At 37.4% G+C, this 18,141-nt stretch overlaps 2 protein-coding genes across 8 annotated transcripts in view; one reads left to right on the forward strand and one right to left on the reverse strand.

The window, feature by feature from the left end:
- LOC142342971 (transmembrane protein 120A-like) overlaps positions 1-18,141 on the forward strand; it is a 318,405-nt gene that overhangs the window by 129,967 nt on the left and 170,297 nt on the right. The gene's annotated exons all lie outside the window — the stretch shown is intronic.
- The window catches only part of LOC142351798 (uncharacterized), a 78,069-nt gene that overhangs the window by 36,266 nt on the left and 23,662 nt on the right, over positions 1-18,141 (reverse strand). For 6 of the 7 annotated variants that reach the window (XM_075403991.1, XM_075404010.1, XM_075403981.1 and 3 more), the window contains 2 exons: positions 14,223-14,347; positions 85-451 (listed from right to left, as the gene is read on the reverse strand). In XM_075403991.1, coding sequence (XP_075260106.1) covers positions 215-451; positions 14,223-14,347 — 362 coding nt within the window. In that variant the 3' untranslated portion in view covers positions 85-214. Of the gene's footprint in view, positions 1-84; positions 452-14,222; positions 14,348-18,141 lie in introns of those variants that run through there. The other variant, XM_075404000.1, reaches the window with a different exon arrangement.

Genomic DNA, 18,141 nt, shown 5'->3' on the forward strand with positions numbered 1-18,141 from the left:
TCATGTACTATACAACTAAATTTTAATTACTCCGAATTTTCGAACAGGAAAAATTCGATTACTCTACTGGTATGAAGATAGTATTTTTAAAGTTTCTTACCTAAAGAGAAGGACGGTCAAAAAAATTGACGGCCGCAGCCTTTCTATGAGAAACAAAAAAACAGTTCTTAAAGAATTGTGTGAAGTTTCTGAGATGGGAATAGCGTTGGATAGTTCACAAACACAGTAATTGGGTGGCAAATATAAGAAAAAGGGTGAGAGAGAAAAGCGAAAAAAAGCTAGCGCCAGATAATTTTTTGCAGGAATTGCAGAGGTCGTGTGGACACAGTTTGTAAGAGCACGTGTCGTACTGTACACCTGTATTGCACGGGTTCGCATTGTTTTTGGCACAACCACGAGTGATACTGTGGATGGGTTCTGATTTGTGGGTAAGCTGGGTGGTTATGAATGTCTGAAACGAAAAAAAAAAACAAAATAGAGCTAAGAAGAAGCAGGTATTTATATTCAATAATAAAAAATATAGAAATGAGAAAATTCGAGTTAACTTGAACAACTAGGCGTTTAGCCGACAAGCAGTACTTTGCAATAGTTAGCCAAGAACAATCGATGCCGGATTGAGAATAAAGAGAGCATCGCATTGGGCAAAATTTGCAAAAACAAAATGGTATGGCCAAAGTGTGAAAAAATACAGATCATTCGGGCAACAAAAAGAGATAAGAAACTTGCTGAAAAACAAGATAATTCCAAAAAGATTATGACAACTGCCTTATGTTTGTAAACTAATTCATTTTAAGCTCATTATCATTTGTGTTTTTGTTGTGCGTGTCGTGCGATAAATTTTGTGTGGTTTCTCGCGATGCAAAGTCACATGTAATTTATTACGGATCCACTAACAGTTTGGGTTAACGAGAAGGATGTTATCTTAAGTGAAAACGCAAAGCGGAACCAAGACTTGAACTTAGCTGCTGAACTTGATCAGCAAAATATAGATTAGGATTTTAGCTAGAATTGTAAAGTCGGTATAATGAAAGAAAAACATCTGTTCAGCAACCCGGAAAGTTTGTTAGGTCATAAGAATGAACAGTGATGTGAAATTAATTTATCAACAAAATAGGGGTTAAATAAAATCAATTAACTAAACAAAACATCTATGAAAGTTTCTTACAATTACTTCAAGTATGACATGCCCCATTGTCTTTTAGAGGAACAGAATGTGAAAATTTATTGGTACGATAGTTCGTGTAAATTAATGTCTTCCCCGGTTAAATATCAACATGTTTATTGATTATGCGTAGCTAGTGATATGTAATTATTAAAAATTTTTCTGAATTAAGAGCACCTCATCCTTGCACTCTAATGAGAGAGCAATTCTCTGGCTTTTCATCGCGCTGATGAATTAAATATCGGTTACGCGGCGGGTCTATTGATGATGTCTCGCCAATGATTGGGGAGATACTGGTCTGTGGCGGCTTGCTGTATCTACTACGACGATTTAGGCCAGTACGACGATTTAATCTCGCAGTTGCATTGGGATATTCGGTGGGAGTATTTCACTTGCTGACGAGCAGATTCTTGTGCAATGAATGCTGCAATGAGAAAATCTTGTAAAACCGGTGGCGAAGATTTTTGACGCGAGAATTCTGCCATTTCCGGAAATTAGGTTTGCGTGACGTGTGAGATGTTACTACTGTATGACGACACTTAACTGCTCGGGTCACGCTTTTTTCCCTCTTCTTCTTCTTCTTCTTCTTCTTCTTCTATCCCTTCTGTTTTTGTGTGATTTCTCTAAAGTAAAAAAAAATGTTTTCCTCGGTCATTTTTTTCTCAATGCGGGTCCATTTCTTCTATTGCTTACTGGTATTTATCTGGCCCTTGAATCCGCAAAGTAGAGTAGCCTAACTTTTCAATCACGGAATCAGCTGTCGAGACTTCACACAAGCCTTCCAAATTCTCTTTGGAACGCCTGTTACCCGGTAAATTTTGCGCTGGCTTCATTTGCAACGCACGTTTGGTGAGTGGATGTCATCTTCCAATGTGTGTTGAACATATATAGCAAGATTCCACATCAGCTGCTGGTGCGTCTCTTTCGTGTGCAACTCCCAATTCAGGAGTCTTATAACGTTCCACTTCTAGGTCTTTGCGGTCTCTCAAGGTTTTTCGGACAGAAATATGTAGAACAATTTCTTCACCTAAAATGGAACCATTATTTCCGTGTTGTCTTTTAATTGCATATGCGTAGTGGTGTTTTTTCAGAAATTTTAAAGCAGTTTTCACGTTTAACGAAAATGCAGTTGACGTTTTACTTTTAATACCTGCAAGACGAAGTTTAATTTTTTGTATGAGGCGTTCAACTAAACCTCTAGTACAATGATTATTAGCAGGAGCTCCAATAGTGTCAAAAAAATTCTCAAAGCAAAACGCTTTTACTTCATTACCAATCGAACGTGCTTGATCAAGCCTAGGAGAATGAGAAACATTGTGGCTACAAACGTATATGTCCAAAATTCTGATGACAATTGGACCGTCAATTTTAGCAAATGTATCTGCTGTAGGGTGATTTGCTAAAAATGAATGTCCGTTTTCATCATTTTCTGGGAGCTCTGAAAGAAATTTGGGTTTAATAATTTGGCACACGACACAAATTATGTGGTTTGAATAATTTAGCGGGAGCAGGAATAATCGGCTAGAGCTTCTAACCTATCGCGGAGCACGGTTTATATTTAACTGAATTGACAATCACTTCCCTATTTATGCATAGCTACACTTAGTGCCTGCCCATAGGGATCAAAACCCATGACCAAAGGTGTATTATGAGTAGTTATTCAGTTCCTTCAAGTCATAAAAATGAACAGTGATGTGAAATTTATTTAGCAAGAAAATAGGGGTTAAAAAATCATCTAAACAAAACATTTAGAAAATTTTCTAACAATTACTTCAGGTATGACATAACCAATTGTTTTTTTAAAGGAACGCAATATGAAACTTCATTGGTACAATAGTTAGTGTAATTTAATGTCTTCCCCTGTTAAATCTTATTAACATCTGTTTACTGATTATGCGTAGCTGGTGATGGGTAATTATTAAAACTTTTTGTGAATAGCAGTTCAAAAATCTTCAAAGAGCACCTCATACTTGCCCACAAAGTCAACAGCAATTCTTCTGACTTTTCATTGCGCTGATGAAATATATATTGGACACGCGGGTCTATTGATGACGTTTCGCCAATGATTGAGAAGATGCTGGTATGTGGTGGCTTGCTGTATCTACTACGACAATTTAGGCTACTTTTTCTCGCAGCTGCAATGGGATCTTAGGTAGGAGGTTTCACATGCTGAAGAGAAGATTTTGTGCAACGAACACTGCAATGATAAAATATTGTAAAACCGATGGCGAAGTTTTTTTGATGCAAAAATTTGCACAACAAAACATTCTGGCATTTCAGGAATTTAAATTTGCGTGGCGCGTGAGGTGATACTGTTGTATGAAGACATTTAACTGCCCGGGTTACGCTTTTTTCCCCTTTCTTCCTCTATCCCTATCGTTTTCTGGTAATTTCTCTAAAGTAAGACAAATATTTTCCCCGGTTAATTTTTTCAATGCGGGTAAGCTTCATCTAATGCTTACTGGCACTTCTCCGGCTCTCTAATCCGCAAAATAGAGTAGCCTAACTTTTCAATCACGGAACCAGCTGCCGAGACTTTATACAAGCCTCCATATTCTCTTTGGAACGCTTGTTACCAGGTAATTTTTGCGCTAGCTTCAATTGCATTGCGTTTTTGGTGAGCCGATGTCATCTTCCAATATGTGTTGAACATATGTAGCAAGATTCTACATCCATTGCTGGTCCCTCTGATTGGTGTGCATCTCGCGGTGCAAGAGTCATATAACATTCCACATCTAGGTTTTGCGTTATCTCAAAATTTTTTGGGTAGAATTGTGTAGAAGAATTTCTTCACCTAAAATGGAGCCTTCATTTCAAATATGAGATATTCGATGACATCGTGACAGTGCATAAATTGCAAAACGAAATATTCATTTCTCTACAAAATTGTGCAACTGTGGTTCGAGAGACAAAATTTTGTGTTTTTTCTTGATTGTATGTGCGTAGTTGTGTTTTTTACAGATTTTAAAGCAGCTTTCACGTTTAACGAAATTGTAGTTGACCTCTTTTTCATTACCAATTAAACGTGCTTGATCAAGCCTAGGAGAACGGGAAACACTGTGGCTACAAACGTATGTGTCCAAAATTTTGATGACAAATTTAGCAACTGTCTCTGCTTAAGGGTGTTTTACTAAAAATTAATGTCCTTTTTCATCATTTTCTTGGATCTCTGAAAGAAATTTGGATTTAATAATTTGGCACACGACACAAATTATATGGTTCAAATAGATTAGTGGGAGCGGGAATAATCGGCTAGAGTTTCTAACCTACGACGGAGCACGGTTTATGTTTAACTGAATTGAGAATCACTTCCCTATTCATGTATGGCCGCCAGCAGTGCCTGCAATTAGAGATCAAACCCTATGACCACGGGTGTATGAATAGTTGGTATTCAATAAATGTTTTGCGCAGCGCGTTCAGAAAGAAAATGCAGGTCTTTCCTTCATGTTAAGTTCAGGTCCTTCTATTAAGAATGGATATATGAAATTATACCTTTGAACCAGCTTTCTTTATTTGGGAGTATGTAGTATTGCACTTCCAAGAGAAACGCGTCTTTAGTAGTTAACGAAACAATTAGTGAATTATCGTAAACTTTTTTATAATGCTGTCGATGCTTAGATTGTGTGCACAGTAAGTCAGGATTAGGCTTTGAGTAGTCAAAAAGCCATATAAAGAAGTTGTGGGTGTCTTGGTTCGTTGTGGTGCAGGTGGACTTTTTACAAAAGCAAGTCGACTTCGTGGTTGTTTTAGTTTTTTCTTAAAGGATAAAGATGATTGCAATTGATCATATTTAATTCGAAGAATTTGTTTCATATGAAAAGAGTGAATGAATTCTAGTTGATACGTGGGCAAAAAGCGCTTTATTTACTTTTGACTGGTTACTTTGACTAATTTATATTATTTGGACCAATGTTACCAAACTTTATGGAATTATCTCGCCTAGCGAGTGAATAAGCATTAATTGTCTGAAGAGTGATGTTGTTATTTGGAATGAATTTGTGATGAAAGCAAATTACTCGTATTTGTGGTGCAAACAGCACAATTTTAGAGTTAATTAAAATGTTTTCCTTAAAATAGAGTAGTTTTTGCTACACAAGGGTTGAATTTCAATTTGGCATGCGTACTTGCTATGCCAGATTTTTAATATTATCAATTGAAGTTCGATGGGGGTTGAATATAGGTGTTGTTTGCTGTTCTGGAGCCTCGGCTAAACATGGTGAGTGTAAATTGGGTGCAAAGATGGCTGAATTAAATTTGAAGGAAATGATTGTATTAGGAACAGTTCTATATTTGAATTATGAACTCCTCACTTTAGGCTGAAAAATTTTCCAAAATTTGAAATAGATGTCGAGCTTTAATCAATCAAGCCCATCTTAGCGATTGGCAAGACTTCTCTAACAAAATTATGTGGCATAATAGGGTCAAATTATACGGTCAAATTATTACAAACTTTTATAATTGAAATCAAAGCTTGGCGTTCTGTACTTACTTTAATTGCTTGTCCGTATAATCAATTTTGAAAAAAAACTTCATGTACCAGACAAATCAAAAAAACTTCATCTCACTTTTTGCATATTGTTTCAAACAAACATTTGAGAACCGAGAGGGGAAAGCTATTGATTCCCAACCATCAACAGGGAGCTGTTTCAGATCGCCGCTTGATCGATTTTTACTATCCTCAAAGTGTTTATCAAGGAAATTAGTACATTAAAAATTATCAGCAGATTTAAGATAAATTTCGCCAAAAAAGCTGTGATTATGTTGATGTAGTTTACAGAACCTAGAAAAGGTTGAAGCTTTTGAAAATGTTTGTCGGCGAGAGATTTGACAGGGCTAATATGTTGCTTTGATGTAACAAAACACCGGCCTGCAAAAAATGATATCCTCTTCAGTCAATTTCATTTACAAAAAATGACCGGTTTGTCTGTAAGTCCACATAAACGTATTTAGAATAAAAAAAATCCTATCAATTCGCTATGTATCATTTTGAAACCACAATGCTTAGCCACCTCCAAAAGTATTTTTAATTGATTGTATGCCAATTTTAGATCGGTATAGGAAAATTTGTTTTTTTTTGCGACCCGGGATCACTAATCTATTGATATATTGCATCGACTAGCGTATGGAACTTCGGCATATGATATTTGTTTCTGAATAAAGCTGTTTAGAGAAATTTCAAATCTAGGGCCATTTTTTTAATTATCTTGTTTACACAACTTCTATTCGAGATATAAGAAATCGATCTGAACATTTTGTCAACTTTTCAATCAAATCGTTTTTCGTTCAGTTTTAGTTATTCCTTTTTTTAAGCTTATCGAACTTCCTCTTCTCTTTGAACGTTATTGTTCTTGAATTCCTGTGAACTTTTGGTTGTGCTATATTCCGCTTTGAACAATCAACACGATTTTTTTTCTTTTTTTTTTAATAAAAAGAAACTAGTTTCGTTTATAGTTCTACCTGTTAAAGACTAAACGATTGGGTGATACAACAACCCAGTATTTCGAAAACATCTATACATATCGCTAGTCAGGGTCAATCTAGAAATATAATGAAATCAGTGTCGGGCTTCATTCTTTTTTCGTTACTTTGGCTTGCATCTGTAGGCTAGTTTTGATCGGACAGTTTGAAGAAGCTCGTAGTTTTGGTTGATAAGGTTTTGCCAGCCAGTGTGCTTGCTTTAAAAACTGCACAACTCAAGTCGTGAATAGCGAGTTCAGAACTCTGCATGCAATTCTGGAATCGACCGCAAGTGTAATGGCAACTTTTCCAATTATCAACAGCAGACTTAGAGACTCTTTTTTCTAATGCTTTGATTACCACTGCCATCAGATTGTCATCCGAAGAATCATATAGTTTAAAGTTGACAGATTTTGGGTCAACGAAATTGACAGAGGTTTGTTTTCTATTACTTTGATCATCAGTCAATTTTCAGTAATTTTTTAGTAGTTGGTTCTCGACAAAGTTTTTAAAATCATAAAGTTTACTGTAGATGTTAGCGAAGTGATTTGCTAGGCGCACACAATTTTCTTTTCGTCCTGATGACCACGTAAACTTGCAATTAGTAAGTGAAAAGCCGCTGTGAGTGAACATTGTCTTGGAATGAAAAATCGAATGTCCAAGCTTTATTTTAGAAGTGTTAGCTATCAGGCTTGTCAAAGTTATTGCAATTTTGTGTGTCTGGGTTTTGTAATAATTATGCACTCTCATCTCCATTTTAATTGCAAGTTCATGGGCACTGTGGGATGCGTAGTTTCTTCAAGAAGCTCTTTTTGAATATAGGCGTCAATGAAGATCATGATGAACACATCACTAATGAGTGATTCTTCCTTATTTTTAAAACACAGTTCTCGGCAAGCTCACGGAATTCTCTAGAAAGCATACTGCTTTCACAACATAAATTGTTGTTATCAGGGAAATCGGAATTAAAGTTCTGCATTCTGATGAATTCTTCCTCCACAAGACTCCAAAGTCTGATTTAGGTGTTATTAAATTGTCCACTAGAGTATGAAAAATTTGCTTTTTAAAAGCCGCCGTCTTTTTACCCCAATTTTCAAAAAGAAAAGTCAGCAAGCTAAGCAGTGCATCCTTTATAAAATTTTTTTGCTAGAAGAGCAAAATTAAAACCTGTTTCCCCACATTTCGCAGCGTGGTTGGGGTCTGGCGTTGGCTAGCTAATGAACACTTCTAACCCCAGTTGAGTTTTTATTGGTTGCTGACTGCGCCAACTCATGCGACAAAGATGATATGTTGCGGTGCGAAATCATGTTCTAGTTTTGTTTTTTGAAATTGATGTTTTCTAAATCAATCGCTAAGCAGAAAAAAGAATTGCACTTCGCAACTAACATAGATCAGCGAAGTTAGGATTATGGTAATAATACAGTAATTTAGTCTAATAAATGAACTAACAGTTCTTCAGCAACGCGGGTTATTGAATTCATAAGACTGAACAATGATATGAAATGAACTTTGCAACAAAAGGAACGGTTAGACAAATAGAACTAAACTGTACATCTCAGTTTTTCGTGCAAAGGTTTTTTGTAAGTTTGTATGATTCTTAATTATCTTATAAAATTATAGTTTCTCAGAAACATCTGATATTTTAAAATTCAATGCGGTGCTTGTTTAATCAACTTTTTTTGAAAATCTCCGATGCCTCAAACTTGTTGTTTTTTATTTATCAAGAAATTAAAACTGTTGTTGTTTGCAACACGAATCAAAACAGTTCACTCAGTGGACGTTGATACTATAATTGGCTGGCAAAATATACACAACATTAGTAAACTTTACAGTACTTATATATGCAGAATTATACAGAAACAATTTGGATGAGCTGAAATAAATTAACGAATTTGACATGCATGTGTTAGATTCATGGAAATGATGTTCTATTTTTGTTATTTCTCATCAGAAACTTTAATAGCCCTGATACCAGAAATTTCGTCAGTTTGATGTTAAATCAGAAAGCCAGATGTGGAAGAATTTGAGTTATGACACCTGATTGGCAGCTCAGTAAGATAAAGATAGTGCCAAGACAAAATTGCTCTTCACACTCTTCCCTTTTTTGGGATAGATTCTCTAAATCTATCTGCTCGTCTCTTATTTTTTGTCTCGGATCATGAAGGCTCTCATGTTTGAGGCTGTGACTAGTTTACGGATAATTCTGATGCAGTTGGTTCTCCCTGATGTGGAGGTCCGACGTTTTCACTCTGAAATTGTGGTTCTACTTGAGAATTAGTATCCTGAATTGTTTTGTTTCTGTCTTCATCAAGTCGTGGAATTCAATTATACTGATTAGCACCATGATGTTACGCTGATCATGACGTTTTTTTATTACAAGTTATACACACCACTTTTTGAGTCCTGCAAAGTTTTCACTGAGATGTATTTCAAGTACTACCGATATAAAAATAGCGCAAAGACAAAATTAGGACTAGCATCAAGTTATTTTTGGTAATACTTAATTTTTTGAATCATTAAAAAAGTTCCTTAGGTGTCCTTGTTGTTTTCTAAATTTAAAACAGAAAACTTTGAGGTTTTTTGGTGCTAATTAAAAGATATGACACTTTAATTCTTCCTTAGGGGATAGGTTCTCTGAATCTATGTGGATGTCTTCTTTTTCTGATCGCTGATAGTTAGGCTCTCATTTTTTAGTTTGTGACCGCTGTACAGATTGCTTTGATTCAGGTGACTATTGCTGACATGGAGGTCTGACATCTGTTTTCTGCAAATGTGGTTCTGCTTGAGAAATGTTTTTCTCAATTGGATTAGTTCGAATTGCATTTCACCCTCATCAACTTTTGAAATTCAGCTGGCACTCACCAGAATTGTCCGAGGTGAGTTTTCAGGTTGCACTAGGGACGTGACTAAACCTTTCTGTTTGACGAACATTGAAAGACCGTCTTCAGAATTTTGTTAGCTTTCAATAGAATGAGATTACACATTTCGAGCTCATTTTTTGATGTGTACCTCACTCTTCGGCCCAATAATAGTCCAACTGAATTCCCACTCATCATCTTTGAGGTTTTGCGATGCGTCATAGTGGTTCTTTGCAGAAACGCTCGAAACGTTTTTCTTTGAAATTTGAACTTTTTGCTTGACGAGCCCGCTTCTTTGTCTCAACTTTTCTTTCTGTTAGTTCATTAGATATTTTAAGATAGACGGGTGTTTTCGTGTTGTTACTTATGAGTTTTCACACAGATTTTTCATATCCTCATTTAGATTTTCGGGAACATTATCAGATACTAAGACGTCAGGTCTTCAAAATCTTGCAAAGATTTTTCAAAAGTATATTTTGAGTGACTACAATCGATTTCTCGCGGGGAACACTTCTATATAAACTGAGCCCGCGTCGACAACTACTAGGTTTTTACACTGTTCCTTAACTTGTGATATCAAATAATAGTATCAGATGATAATAAGTCAGATCTTCCAAACTTTGCAATTATTTTTTTCAAGTATATTTTGATAAAACGATAAACAAATTCTCACGGGAATAATTCTATTCAAACTGAGACGGCGTCAACAATAACTAAGCTTTTACATTAATCTTTAACTTGACGCCAGCCCGCTTGGAGACGTTGTCCCAATTATTGAAGAATCGGTTTCTAGCACGTAGGGATGTTCATCTCGGGCTAGGTCTGTTCATTTGTTATTTACTAAAAAATGTTGAACTTCATGGATATTAGAAGACAACCATGTCTTTTTTTTGACTGATGCGTCAATTGCGTTTTTGCAAAAATAAATCTCATGAGTTTTTGCCACCGTCAAACATTAGTTTAGAAAGGTACGGAAACAGCACCTCAAGGACTCTTCCTTTGTGTATGGTCAATTCCTCTTTTGTTTTTCGAATCCTGCTGCTGCTTTAAGTTTTAGTTTCCATTTGCTATTTTGTATTCGTTTGGTTATGTGTGGGAGAAATTTTTTCAAGTTATCTCCAATCACCTTAAGCAAAAAGTGCTGTTAACTAAAAAGCACACTCAGCAGTCCTCAACTTTGTGTGTATCAAAACTCTTTCTACTCAAAGCGTCTACGCGGGATATCTGTTTTTGAGGTGTCCTCTTCACTTCAAAAGGAACGCCCGTCCGAACAAATTCCTTCACGTGTTTCTAACTGATGCTTTCCTTGGGATTTTCTTGTCTGATGCAAAGAGTTATTTGAGTGATTGGCTCTTTGTTTTCTTAGTTTTGTTCTAGTGGAGTTGTCTTGCTTCTATTACTGCGATATCTATTGCTAGACAACATTGATGAAAAAGAATTAAATGTTTTTTTTCAGAGTTGTTAGTAGCATCTGTATCTTCATTTTGCAGGTAGTAGAACTTTAAAAGTGGATTCGCGCTTAACACGGTTTTCATGCAATCAAATGTTTCTCTTATTTATTTTATGTTTTTGTCAAAAAACCACTGGCTCAGCAAGCGGTCCGGGTTGTTTCTTGTGGGTTGTTTTGCGTTTTCTTTCTGGTGCTACTATGACCTTAGAATCTGAGTATCCTATAAAACTAACGCTGTTGACAGATTTGAACTTTGTCTTTCCTCTTAAAAGTTTGTTTTGCGTAATTGAGTGTAGCCCGCAAGCGATTTCAAGTCAAACAGCTGGCTTATGTCAACCTGTTATAAAGTCGTCTTGAGTTATTACAACATTGATTCAAATAATTGATGTTCTGATCCAATTCTGGAAAATTGTTGGCGGGTTTCTCAACCGCTTTGATAGTGCGGCCAATCATGGGTAATCCTTTAAATGTGCTGAAGAAGAACGTGTTCTGTGCATCCTCCCCAAGTTCAAGTTGAATCTGAGTGCTTGGAAGTCAGTTTTTTTTGTTAAACTGGGAGGAATCCTGCAGAAAAATGAATTTTCTCTTCGCATGCTGTATTGGGGAGTCCTCAACTCTGACTTTGCTAATTTGATGGAACTTCAAGTCTACGCAAAGTCTCAATTTTCCCCTGTTTCTTCGTTGTAACAGAAGTGGTGATAAATGATGCTCTTGGCTATACAAGCATCAGTATCTCTGTTTGATCATCGGATGTCGCTTCTCGCATAATTTTTCTTAATTTTTTACGTAGTTTTTTCAATTTTGAGTTTTTCAATTCTTCACAGCAAGCAGGTGACCGGTGCTGATGTTTCGTTCCCCTTGGTTGGGTCAAGGATGTCTACAGAGTAGGTCAGATTATTTGTCAGACGCTTCAACTGCTACTTTTTCCCGTGTTTGCCTGCTCCACACAAATTCTCAATTATTAGTTCCCAGAGGTTCAGATTGTAGGCCATATTATTTTTCAAAATGTCTTAGCTCACCATTAAACCAATTTTTACCAGGCTCAGTCCACTCATTCACTGTGCCATCCGCTCTTGTATAAACCTGTTTTTTCATTCCGCAGTTGTTTGATTAGAAATATTTCCACGTAGCAAACAAACTGGAGTTTTTGTTCTGTACTGAAATTGACCCCAATTACAATCCTGCAGATGCTTACTCTGAAGAATTGTTTTGGTCTGAACAAACGTTATTTCGTCGTCATAATTACCTAAACTTATTTGAGGTCTCTTTCTACGCATTTTGAAGAAATTTTGCATCTTTTCCCAGGTTTTGCATGTTTCGTTCATTGCAGGAAAATGCCTATTGCAGGTGGGCTCAATTAATCGTCTACTGTACAAGCTGTTGTTATTGTTAAATGCGACTTTTCAATTTGGTTTCCAAAACTTCTTTTGGAGTTTTACCTAACTTCCTCTATAACAGCACATTGTTTTATAACTGATGAACAACTTGCATAACCGTTCTCTGTCCTCTGCAGCTAAAGATCATTTTACTGCAGCTAAAGATCATTTTAGCATCAACGATTTTTGATGTTGCGTTTATTAGTAGTTTGATCTAGTAGTTTCAATTTTGGCTCCAGGGTGTCTCAATCTCGAGCTAATTTTAACTTTTACTAGCTCCTCGTCGTTTTTGGCAAATGATTCAAGTTTTCCGAAGTCAAAGTAACGCGCTTCTTCGCTGATGCGCGCTAAAAAGTGCCCGCCGGATTCATCAACGCAATGGTTTCCGGACGAAAAATCAGTCTTTCTTCTATTATTACTTTCACTTTGGAGAGTTGTAATTATGACGTATAGGTACCTTTTCTTTATCTTGCAGTCAGTTTAAGAAGTGCTCCTTGCTCGAGCAAGCTACATACTGAGGAAAACGTTTGCTAACAGACGGTCATCAATGGTACTGTCATTTCTTGTTTTGTTCTCTGCTTGAGGGCTCGAAGGATATAAACCGCGGAGTAAAGTTTTGGCTCGAAGGATATAAACCGCCCAGTAAAAATTCAGCATTCTGTAAGTTTAATTTTTTGTGAGTCCTTCTTTGATCTGGACACCATTGTTGTGGCCAACAACGCGAGTCAAAAGTGTTCAATAAAATGGTCTTCGAGATAAAAAAAATTCTCAAAGTATTCAAAACTGAGTTCGTATTCATAGTATTTGCCTATGCAAAATTAAGCGAAACACCTTAGGTTAGCTAAATATAACATATTGTTGGACATGCAAAAAGGTTTTAACTCCGAATCTTGGACTTGGTTTTCATTTGCTTCTGAAAATCATATATGGCCCATGTACAATGGAGTCCATCAGTTAGATGGCATTAGATGTTAGAATCACTTTTCTATAATTGAGGGAAATTAAGTTTTAACATCTGAATGATTCAATAAAAAAATGTAGCGTCAGGATCAAAATAGATTTACAATCGAACTTTTTCTAGAATTTATTTCTCGACTTTTCAGCAGATTTTGTCTTGTAACGTTGTTTTATTTTTTCTGATACTTTAACGTAGAAAACCTCCAGATTTGTTGATGATTATTGAAATCCATCACAAGAAGATCATTCTAATTTTTTAAAAAAAAATTGTTAGGCGGTTAAAGTTAGCTACGTTTCAATTTTTCAGTCAATGCTCCGCTGGGGAAACACTAACAAATGTTTGTAATATGAGACACCATGCATCTTGGTATCAGTAACAAAAACTCTAACAAAATATAGTTTCTCAGAATCATCCTGTACAAAAGTCGAAACGGTTACTGTTTTTTTTCGCCTTCTGAGCTCTTCCCTCACCCTTGTTTTCTACCTGAACTTCTTCTTGTATTTTGTACTTTCAGTTCAGCAACCCTACAAAACTATTCAGAACGAAATTATGCATTATCTAGAAGTCTGAACAGATGCAACCTTTTATCAATTATAGTGGCATGTATCTCATTTTCAGCTATGATTATAATTGAAGGAAAATTTTTTAAATTTCTTGAAATAATGTTAGCCATAATGTTCTCCCAAAAACTTTTTGTGAAGTCTCGCAGAGGAGATTACAAGAAGTGGCTAGCGCAAAAAATTGATTGTTTTTCATGTTTTTAAAATCCTTATGCTATCAGCATGTCTTTTAGAAACAAAAAAAGATTCTAGCTTATATAAGTGACCTTAAAAAACTGACCTTAGTGGTTTTTGTTTCTTCAAAATTGTCGAGCAATTTTTCTCACATAGCAAAAGGTAATGTCTGTCTCAACGCACTTTTCTAGTGAATTTTTGCGCCAAATCATAAGAAGTTTCCTTACATAACACATATTGATGTCTGTTGCCTTGCACTTGGAAGCTTTGACTATGTTTCCATCAATTGGGGATCCCTGCGCACAGCTGTCGGTTGGATCAGCTGTGAAACAGTCCACACAATGCGTTTCATCTGCAATATAACAAAACAAAAGTCATGTGCAGTCAGTCCATTTCAACTCGAATTTGTAATTTGTCTTTTTTGAATATAGGAAAATGGGGGAACTGTTTCGTTTTCTCCGGCAGAGTTGGGCCAACTGTAAATGACATTTTTACATCATCAAAAACACTCATTAGACTGTTTACTCAAGCTTATGCAAGAAAACTCCATCTGTTCGCCAGGCTGATTCCCAAAGGTTTATTCACGGTGAACAGGAAAAAGTTTTTTTAAATAGCTCTTTTTTAAATTGCTCTTTTTGAAATCTTTTTTCAAGCCCTCTTTTTTTTTAATTAGAAACGTCAATCAGTTTTTTTGGTCTTATTATACTGACATTGACTGAGTCTTGACTGAGTCTTATACTGACATTGACTTATCGAAATAGACTGAACCAAGTATTTATCATATATAACGGCCCTTATTCAGTTTCAATCACACTTTGATCCTGCATTTGATTGTAAATTATGATTTTTCTGCTAAGCTTTCTAATTAAAAAAATCTAACTTTGCTCCTGCGAATTGAGTCACTACTACGAATAGATCCAAAATAACTATAAGATTGCAAAAATCAACCCAGCAGCATTGACACCTCAGTTCTTAAACCATTAAGCAGCTTTAAAACCAGTAACTAAAAAATATTTAATTGGATCAAAAAGTTAAATTTTTAATAATCGTAAGGCAGACCCGATATGGGCTCCTTTTTACAGCCTTAAGGTATAAAGAGCTAGAGCTACTTTTTTCTGCGCGCGAAGTAGACTTACCTATATCTCTAAGACTAACCGACTCTGTAAAACACAGAGAGTAAACTTCTATTAATACGGTGGTTAAGAAGTATAGCACCGGAGTCAATGGTATACAAATAGTGTATCTAACTAATAGACTGACTATAGTTACAAGAGTTCTCTCTATTTAAAAGAGAATAGTGTCTTCTCAGTCTCGAATTGGTTGAAGGTGCACATTCAGTATTTCTACTGCTACATCCATCCGGGGTTACGAGTTTCAAATCTGAATTTGTGAATTGTGGCAGAAATACGTTGATTGTGTCATCCTCGTTGAAGTGTAGGTTGAAGTGAGTGATGAGTTGTGTCCTCTTTGAAGTGGGTTATGACTTGTGTCGTCGACTGGAATCCCTGTCAGTGAAGTAGTGACTAGTGTCATCAGTGATGAGGTTCGTCTTGATTGTAGAACCAGTGAGGGTGCCAGTTACAGGGTGTGCTAGCCAGTGACGTCTATCCTGTTTGAGTATGCCAAACTGCTCTCACTGTCTTGTAGTTAGGATTTGTTCCCAGTTGGAGGATCGCTTGTGTTCCGTAATCTCTGTCTGGTTTGTACAGTGAGATTTCTGTTTATCTCTTCTCGGTACATGGTTTGAAACAGTCGGATTTACCAGCTTACCTTCTGGTGGAAATCCATCTTTTAGCTACAGTGTGAGCTATGTTTCCTATTAAATCTATTAGTTAAATTTAATAGCTTCTTATAGTAGGTCGCGAACGGGAGCAAGAAGAAAAGAACTGATATTAATCTTCAGTCTTGTGGAAAAGAAATATCATCAAGAGATAAATTTAGATAGAGAAAATGAGATAAAAAAATACAAAAGAAAGAAAAGAAAATAAATAGAAAGTTACTGGTGAGTTCTTGTGAGGTCAGTGCCTCTCTTGATGTTGTGGGATAGTGGGCCCGGAGTGTGTTGTAGGAATGTGGCCTGCGTTCGATACTCGAACTGAAAATCCGGTGCTCTATTGTCTGGATCACGGAGGAAGGCGAGAATTACCGGATCACATGCCAGACAAGCAGCGAGGGCACGAGGATACAGATCAACGTTACAGTGTGGTTGTAACGCAAGGAGGTGATTGAAGATCTGTATCTCCTCTTGTGATGACTGCCTATTGTCCAACTTGTCCACCATCCAGTCCCTGTAGAGGAGGTTGAAAGTGTGTCCATAGGTAGACTTCGCGGCACCTCCTTCTAAGCTTTGCAGGTACTCTATCGGGACGAAATGGAGCCATTCGTCTTGGCGTAGAGGGGAGAGAAGATGAAGTAATTTTTGATCGGGTCAAAATTACGTAGGGTGCATTCACAGAAATTAGATTTGATATTATAGCTATAATTCATGTAGTAGGGTGACGTGAGTTTGGTGTTGGCATATTGGAGGCGCGAATTCATGTGGATCATTGGGATGGTGTTGTTAAACTGATGTTGCACAAATAAGTAATTGTGCATCGTGTGCGACATCTTCACTCTATTGAACTTGTGGTTGTGTTTTTTACATCCATCTGTGTGGGATGTAAAAAGCCAAATTGAAGGTAAAAGGGATCATATTTGGTGTAGATTTTGTATGGCGCAGTGTCGCGGGCGAAGAAGGCGTTGAGGTAGTCATTTGGGCGATCCCCAAGAGCAAAAAAGTACTTGGACAGATGCCGAAATCGTTCCGTGATTCGGGGGTTTAGAGGAAAGTGGAGGCATTCAAGTGGCAGGTCTTTATCCCTTCCCTCTTGGACATATTTGTTCTCCAACTGTCCAAGAGAACAAGAACTGGCTGTGGGCTTCAGTGTATGCTGGGGCGGGGTAGAAGTGTAATTAATCCTCTCTGGCACGTGTATACCTTGTAAGGTATTGATGCCGAGTGGGTTGGTGAACTTGTGAAACCAAAAGTTGGCTCCCTGCGATAAGTGGGGGATGCCTTGTGTTGGCACAAAGGGAATGCCTCGGCCACGAGATGATGAGGGCTGTGGGCCTTGAGAAGGGCTCGCGGTGTGCCGAGCAGGCGATTGTGAAGCCTGTATCGGGGTAGAGCGAAAGGGGTGGACCTCGTGTGCTGTAGCTCGCGGACGCTTCCTAGGTGAAGGGTCAGTACACGGGTAGTTGTCCGTCGACGTGGGACGGTTGTAGGTGGGTGGCTGAGGGAAACGGTGTTGCGGCCTGAGAGGTGGTATAGTCGGGCCGTACTGCGGTGAGGAAACGGGTGGACGCTGTGAGTGTGTTGTAGGCATAACTGGTGATGGATACACCGGCGGCAGTGATCGTGGTCGTGAGCCACGAATCCCGCCAGAGTATGCCCAATTGAGGATGACTGTTTCCGTTGTGCAAGGGCCAGATTGTTCCACTTCATCCGCCCAAGAGGGAATGCTTGTCTGTTGAGGTGATGGCTGTGGTGTAGAGACAGCTCTTGTGACGAAATTAGCGGTCCTACAAGGACCGAAGGTGAGCTCGTGTCACTGTCGATATACAGGTGGAGTTCACTTGAGCTGGAAGATGAGGTAGCGGATGAAAGCACTGGGTTTACTCGCGCATATTTAGCTGTGTCCAGTTGTCTTACAAAAGCGCCAGTGGATTTCCTAAACCAAAAAGGGTGTTAAAAGCAATTGCTTGGAAGATTAAAAAGAAATTCTTCTGGTATTTCCTGATAGTCAGGATCTTCTTCAAGAGAGTCTCGTGAAAGAGAAATTCCACGAGAGCGTTTAAGTTTATTGGGTTGAAAAGTGTGTAGGTGTAGAGATTGAAAATCTGGTTTCGTGCGAGAGTCAATTGGTGTTTCATAGCATTCATAAATAGAAACTGGTAGAGTGGAAGTGTGTCGTTTATTTGAATTACTGTGCGCAGGAGAAGAGAACTTCTGATAGAAGTTTTGAGTTTTTTTTGTGTAATAGATTCAATTCATTTTGAGTGTGTGGAGTGCAACTGTCAACTGAGTGTCTACGTCGTTGTTTAGGTGATGGTGGTCTATATTGCGTGGAATCGGATTGTAGTACATGGAATATTGTTTGTGAAAAA

This window comes from Convolutriloba macropyga, chromosome 1 (genome assembly GCF_964194025.1).
Source record: "Convolutriloba macropyga chromosome 1, txConMacr16.3, whole genome shotgun sequence".
Lineage (NCBI taxonomy): Eukaryota > Metazoa > Xenacoelomorpha > Acoela > Convolutidae > Convolutriloba > Convolutriloba macropyga.